This window comes from Hippoglossus stenolepis, chromosome 18 (assembly GCF_022539355.2).
Source record: "Hippoglossus stenolepis isolate QCI-W04-F060 chromosome 18, HSTE1.2, whole genome shotgun sequence".
Classification (NCBI taxonomy): domain Eukaryota; kingdom Metazoa; phylum Chordata; class Actinopteri; order Pleuronectiformes; family Pleuronectidae; genus Hippoglossus; species Hippoglossus stenolepis.
Window position 1 is genome coordinate 287,993 of NC_061500.1, and position 7,703 is coordinate 295,695.

Consider the following 7,703-nt stretch of genomic DNA (forward strand, 5'->3'; position numbering starts at 1 on the left):
TTGTTCACCTTGTGAAACCTGATATACGGAGCTGTCGCCTTCAGGCAAATTCTAGCTTTCTCTCTTTCTCGCTCAAAAATCTTTGTGAACAAAGCAATGAAGAGTGAAATAAAATATTCATTTGAAAATATGTATTTAGTTGTTAAAATTTTACTTTTTAAGGCTTTTAAGAATTGTTATTTTCTATAAAAGTTTTTATATGAAAACATTTGATGATTTTATAACTTAATATTAGAAGCAAAAACTTGTGTTTTTATAGATACATTAAGTCTTTGTTCTCTCTACTTCTACTTGACACATTTTAAAACGCGTTGAATGCAGTTGTAATGTGTGACGTAGTCGAGAGTCTAGAACAACATTTCCCATAAGCCCTCGACTGTGTCTCCATGTCACCCCCTGGTGGCGGCAGTGAGTAACTACTGGAAGGCGAGCTCGACCAATGAGAGCTGCGACCGTAGGTCAGGTGACTGGATGTCCGCCGCCATGATTGTTAGTGGCAGTGAAGCCTGAGTGAGGAGGAGGAGCAGCTGCGGAGGCTCGGTCAGCGGGAGTCCGGCTCAGAGTGCGTGTTGTCCGGGGAGAGTCATGGTCCAGACGTGCTCAGCCTACGGATGTAAGAACCGTTACCACAAAGACAAAGATGTCTCCTTCCACAAGTGAGTCCTGCCGCGGAGCTAGTTAGCATTAGCCACATCAGAGACCTGACTGTGAAAGTAGAAACTGCTCCTCACAGCACAACACGACAACACAACAACACGACAACACGACACATCCCCGCGTCCGGACACTTTATTCTTCAATTCGTTATTCACCAACAATAAAGTTTCTGTCAAATTAATGTTTGTGACAAGTCTCATGACAAGTTCGACACACACGCACACACCTCTCAATGTTCCCACATGTTCATGTATGTTCAACATGTTCCACACGTCATATTATCTTCGTGTTCTCCAGACAGACGTCAGAACAAGGGAACTGCCAGTTACTGTTAGCATGTGCGACACGTGTAGACTGCTCTGACGTCATTACTCTCACCTGCGAGAGACCAGGCGTGAAATTGAAAACATGTGAAATGTGAAATGTCCCTTTTCTGTTTGAAAGCGTCGTTAGTTGAGTCCAGATTGAAGTGAGTTCTCTGAAATGTGTCCTTGTTTTATTTTCCCAGATAAAATAAAGGTTTCACATATTGAAAGTAATTATCGGAGGTGATGCTTTAAATGTCTCACAGCAGAGAATCTGCACAGTGGAAGTTGTTTATCTTCGTCTGTTTTAGTTCACGTGTGTTCACGCTCTCTAAGTACCGGGATGGTGCACTATGGGATGGACAGCTCACCCTCAACAGCCGCCATCTTGACTACGAAGGGGAGGGGCCACCAATGCATCTTTTAACTAGTGACACAGGGGGCAGCTTCATTGTGATGTCACATGACTCTAGAGGGAACATGTAAGACGTTTAGGTCACGTGAGAAAAGCAGATATTTCATGAGCAACAATCGCTGTCAAGTTGTGATCATCATTTCCAATCATTTTACAATAGTTTGATTGTGTCAATGTCAGCCTGTCAAATTGCTGCATTACCCCAGTGAGCAAACTGTCTCACTTACTTAGTGCAGTGACTCAAACGTACGAGACGCAGCACAAGTAACGTGTCTGAGCTGCAGCGGCCTCTGTGGCCACAGAGGGTCATGACAGGATGCTGGTGCAGTTGATACCATTTGGCTCTGTCCGGTCTTTTTGTTTGCTGATGGACTGACTGGCCTCCGCAGGTTTCCTCTGGCGCGTCCAGATGTTTGTGGGAAGTGGGTGGCAGCGATGAGGAGGAACAACTTTAAGCCGACGAAGTACAGCAACATCTGCTCACAGCATTTCACCGAAGACTGCTTCAAGAGAGAGTGCAACAACCGAGTGTTGAAGGAGAACGCCGTGCCGTCACTTTTCACCTTCAGCCTCAGCATCAAGGTGAACAGTCCACACACTCGAGTCCTGACTGAAGTGTGTCTGCAGATCAATGTCATTAAACTAGAGGTTTAATCGTTTTATTTACACTTTCTCATTCATATGATGTTTGACAGCTTTTTCTCACCTGCACTTTTTATTCCGGTACAATCAGACGTGAGTTTGATGCGGCAGGTGTGAACCCAGTCACTCGACTTGGTTCTACCGCACCCCACACATACTGTGACGTTTCCTTCATGTATTTATGTCGTGTGGAATCAGCTGAACAGCACAGAGACTCTTTAGAGGTCGTGTTTCGGTTCCAAACAAAATATCGAATAAGTTTGTTTGTGGTGGGAACGTTTTTCCGACTTTGCTCCGACCGAACTACCAGGTGAACTCCACAGGTTTGAGCTAAAGGCTCCTTTATCAGCTGTGCTTTGCATTAGCACTGTTTCACAAAGGTCCCACTTTGTCTTCAACTTGTGTAGAAACAATGTAAAGAACGACCATCATGTTCTTCAAACTTTACTTCAGTTAAGTTTCTAGAACTTGTGGTGGACAGGCACATTACATTTTATTTAGAAAACATATATTTGGTCAAAATGTATTGAAAGATGATGTCAGAGTAGAACTGGAGATCAGACTGTTTCACACCTTCTTTGCTTCAGAGGAAGCAGCGACAGAACTTTTGTGTGTTCTGTGTCCGACAGTCGGAGTCTCTGGACACTCCGTTCCCCTCAGAGATCCACTTCCCTCTCTCTCTGCCGCTGACCTCTGACCCGGTGGAGGAGGAGGACCCTGAGCCTGGGAGGAGCCTGCCCGACACGATGGTGGTGTCCTGCGACCACAACTACACGGCGGAGGACTCTGTGAGGCAGAAGAGGCGCATCGAGCAGCTGGAGGATCAGCTGGAGCGTCTGAGGAAGAAGCTGAAGACGACGCAGCAGAAGTGTCGGCGGCAGGAGCGACAGCTGAAGAGGCTGAAGGCCGTCTGCAAGGTGCCCAGGGCCGCGCGGGAGGCGCCCGCAGCGTTTGGCGAGGGATACGTGATTTTACCCAAACAAATGTACCAGACACTCCGAGGTATCGAGTGATGAGGAGACGAGTAAAAATCAGATGAAACATTAGATTGTGCTGCAGGTTCAGTCTCGGGACTGTGAGCAGACACAAGCTGCTGAGCAGGAATCTGGAGGAGTCGATGGTTTAGGAACAACGACGCAGGAGCTGGATAAAACAAACTCTTACTCTTCTTCTCTTTGCAGAGAAAATGACATTAAATGAGCAGCTCAATGTTTTGGATGAATATCGACACTGGTGCAGTGACTCCAGGAATCACAGACTGTCAATGAAGATGGACGACAAGACAGCTCCCAAAAGTGAAGCCAAAGTATTACGATCGCCCCCTGGTGTCTGGCTGCAGTATAGCTCATAACCCTCCTCCATGTTAGCAGATGGGACATGAACCAAACTAAGAAATCAAAGTAGACGTTAAATAAATGTTTGTAAAGATGGTTTCTGTCATTTCAGGTCGTTCTTATCTCTTTGTTCAAGTTTCTGATCAGTTTGGTTTGAATCAGTTATTTGATGATATAAAAACAGGCTGAGACGTCATGATTGACAACTGACACTGACTCCTGATTGGTCGAGAGCATCAATCAACAGGAGCTTCACTCCACGACCAATACTGCACAGTCTAGTCATCACCTCAAGATGGACGCGTTTGTATCTGAGATATTTTGACTTATCTTTTGGAGACGCGTCATCGTCTCTGATCTTTATTTACAGTCTCCGAGGCCTTTACACATTAAAGTCTGATGTCACTCTGAACTAATCCTTTAAAGACAATGTTGGATCTGCAGATTCTTTTAGACGCTGCAAAAAAAGGTGTCTGTAAAACCTGCAGACTTTGCTCTGGGAACTTTCCCATAATCCTCAGTGATATGGATCCAACAATACAAAATAAATAAATACATGAAATACTTGAGTTACTTTTGAAGATGTTTGTTTTTTTCTGTCCAAAGTCTCCGAACATGTCTGTTGCTCCAGTTCATCACAACTTACTCCTATCAATATATAGATTTAACATTTGAAAATCTACTGACATAAATATTGATAATGCTTTAAGAACCTTGAATTCACTTGTTTTATTTTAACAGTTGTCTGTTTAATGACAAACAGCAGGGATACTTTGTGCCAGCAGGTGGGGCTACAGAGCTGTCAGGAAACAGGTTCAGATCAATGTTTCCACTTGTTCTCATCTGACCTGGATTCATGTGAACACATCACATCATGAACCTTCACTGACACACAAATGGCTCATATTTGCTGCAGCTGTGATTAATGGATCATTTTCCAGAAGATTGAAAAATGAAGGTTTTGACCAGAAAAATCTAATGTTTGTTGTGAGATGAACAGAACTAATGTCTTATCCTTTTTTAAAAGGAGCTTAGGACCAGAGGGTTCCGCCCCAGAGCTGCAGGGATGATGAATCGCCCTGGTTCCCTCCACTAAGACCTAACTGGACCTTTCCAGAAAATAAACTGCATCAAGCAAATGTTTGACATTTTTTATTTGGCAAGATTATTTTCATGAATTAAAAACACTTAAAGGTTCAGTGTGTAGAATTTACTGACATCTAGTGGTGAAGTGTCATGTTGCAGCTGAACACCTCACCTCATCCTATTCTTCCAAACAGGAAGGAGAACCTGTGGTAGCTTCAGTTGTCATAAAGAAATTATGAATTTTTTTTCTCCAGTCTGAGCTACTGTAGAGGACCCCCCCACTTGTTTGACAGAAATTGAGTAAGAGTTTGTAAAAGTGAAAGTAGAAACAGGTCGAGGCTGTAGAGTTAGATCTCATCCAACGCTGAATATGTCTGATGCTTTTCATCAAGATCCATGAATTACTCTTAAGTTTTAAAATAATTATTTCTGAACCATTAAACCTCCTTCACCAAGTTTACTGTTGATCAGTAGTTTTGTGTAACCCTGTAAACTAACAAACTAACATTTCCTGATCACGTTCCTCTTCCCCAGAGGATGAGCCCTGCAGATTAGAATGAGCTCTGCAGCACCACCCTCTGGACAAAGTGCAGTTGAATCATCAGTGTGTTTATTCTGTGATGAACGCCGCAGGATGTCACATACAGGCCCCGCCCCCTCAGGTGAGCACACCTCTGTGAAGCTGATGCAGGTCGACGTGTTTATTACGAAGGTCCGGAGCATCAAGGTCGTCCCGGCTGAGCCGTGACGCTCCTCCGGCCCCAGTCTGACCACTCTGATTAAACCTGCATCACCTCCTGCTCCCAGCATGCACTGCTGCTGCCGCCACGAGCAGCAAGGGGGACATGAGATCTATTCAAAATGCTTTTAATGTGGATTAGATTCATACACAGTCTAACAAAGAGATGGAATTATTCTACTGTGCCCGCTGATTAAAACGATTAATATATGTTACTTCCTGTTTCAACCATAAATCACAAAAACAATATTTTAAACCATCAATCAAGTAAATTTGAATTAGTTTTAAAATGTTAAAACAAATGATATGAAAAACGAATGATTTGGAACAAAGTGGGTTAGGGTTAGGGTTATATTTTAATAACAGTAAATATCAATAAAACATAAAATAATATATTCTCAATAAAGCAGATGTATCAATAAAAACAAGAGGAATCAAATCTTAACAGAAGGTGATATAACAGAATGAAGAGTTTATAAATATATATTTATATACATTTAATCTTTTCTTTCTTTTCTCTGCGTCTGTGCTGCTTCTGATGAATGTTCATCCTCTGACCCAGATACCATCTACACAGCTTCACTTTTCATTCTCCTCAGTCTGGACTCGCTGGATTCCACCTGGAGCATCGAGCTGTAAACGGAGGTCAGCGGCTCGAACATAACCACGATAATGATGCTGATGTATATTTAAATATAAACACTGTCATGAGTCTAAAATCTGCCTGGAGGCGTTTATCAGATCTATAACACCGTCTAATCTCTGTGCCAATAATCTGCTGCTTCCTGAAAAACACTGGAGGACGCCTGCAGGGAGGAAGACGGTGAGTGGGGGAGGAAGAGGATGAGTGGGGGAGGAGCCCTGCTGGAGCTGCTGGTTCAAAACCCAGAGAAGAGAAGAAATCAGAAGGAGCAGGTCAGTGATGCTGCTGAAGTGCTTCTGAGCAAAGCTCGGCTCAGTCAAGTTCACAGGTCAAATCATGAAACTACATTTATCTGGATCAAATCACGACAACACGACTTCTGCTCAGACTCTGATGCCAAATTACGACATCGGCACAAGATGGCGGTGTTCGTTTCGAGATATGTAGGCTTCATTTCTGGAGGAAGTGTTGTTGAGTCTGGTTGAAACTTTGTTTATTCATCTGCTCAGTAAACACAGACGTGTGGTTTTGTCCGAGTGTTGCTGCCGTCACCGTGACGCACACCTGGGTGGAGGCCGTGTGACATCACTCCTCCGGGGCTAAAGGGCGTCGCTGTGACAGACGTGGTTTCACCTCCTCCCTCTGAGTGTGTGTCGCTGGTTTGAGTCACGTCTGAATTCCTGCCTGATGTCAAGAGTAAGTTTGTGAGACAACAGGCAGCAAAGTCCGTCACACACACTCTGTCACCTTCTAAACTTAACACCTATCTTAGGTGTGTCAGCTGATGAATTCAGACCTTCAGCATCTGAGTCTCGATCTGTTTCAGACACAAAAACACTACATTTTAGTTTGACTCTTTATTGTTTTTATAGACTAAAATTTGTCACATTTTAATACAGCTCAGAAAACAAAATAAATCGAGAGAAACCAGAGCTGTGTAACGTTTAGTGTGTGTGTGTGTGTGGTGGCACCTAAGCTTGTTGCTAATAATAATCTGAAAGTACACACAAACAAATCAACACTGAATATATGTACACACTGACACACACTGTGTCAGTCATTTATTTGGGATTTGTCAGCTTTAATTCAGGAACATTAATCTGCTACGAGATAAACTGAGCAAACATAAGAGTAAAGGTGATAATTATAATCTGAGTCCTGAACAAACTTCAAATCAGCATCTGTCTCAATTTAAGTATGAATTAAATATAGTTCTTTTTGAACTGATGATAATTTTCATGTCTCTAATCATCAGACAAAATCTTCCCACACTTTTCATCTCTAGTGTCAATCATCACGTCTCAGCTGTCAATCATCACGTCTCCTCCTGTTTTTATATCAAATAACTGATTGAAACCAAACTGATCAGAAACTTGAACAAACATCAGTGAGAGAAGAACGACCTGAAATGACAGAAACATCTTTACAAAGATTTATTTAACGTCTACTTTGATTCTTTAGTCTGGTCCATGTCCCATCTGCTAACATGGAGGAGGTTTATGACCTATACTGCAGCCAGACACCAGGGGGCGATAGAGATTACTTTGTTTCACTTTTCGGTCCATCTTTATTTACAAGTTAAAATCATATCTGGATATAACCTGAACCACATTTTAATTCTCAGTGAGTCGGTGCTGTTTCCTGCTTTTACTTTGAAATTTGACAATTACAGTCTTGCAGAGCTTTTCCTTTCACATCCGTCTCGTCTGTGGAGGACGTCAGCTGAAGAAGTGACCGTCGGGTTCTTCTGTGTTTGTGAAGTTTCACTGACTTGGACATTTTGTTGATTTGACCTTGTTAACGAGTCGAGGAGGATGAGCAGCAGCCTGAAGGTTTTGTCTAAATATCATTTTCAACCTTGACTGACTAATCGCAGCTCAGC

At 42.9% G+C, this 7,703-nt stretch overlaps 1 protein-coding gene across 1 annotated transcript; it reads left to right on the forward strand.

Annotated features, from left to right (window-relative positions):
• Positions 1 to 467: 467 nt before the first annotated feature.
• On the forward strand, positions 468 to 3,408 carry thap1 (THAP domain containing, apoptosis associated protein 1). The gene is made up of 3 exons (XM_035141434.1): positions 468 to 656; positions 1,767 to 1,959; positions 2,649 to 3,408. The coding sequence occupies exons 1-3, from the start codon at positions 586 to 588 to the stop codon at positions 3,030 to 3,032; spliced, it is 648 nt and encodes a 215-aa protein (XP_034997325.1). The 5' UTR covers positions 468 to 585; the 3' UTR covers positions 3,033 to 3,408.
• The last annotated feature ends 4,295 nt before the right edge of the window (positions 3,409 to 7,703 follow it).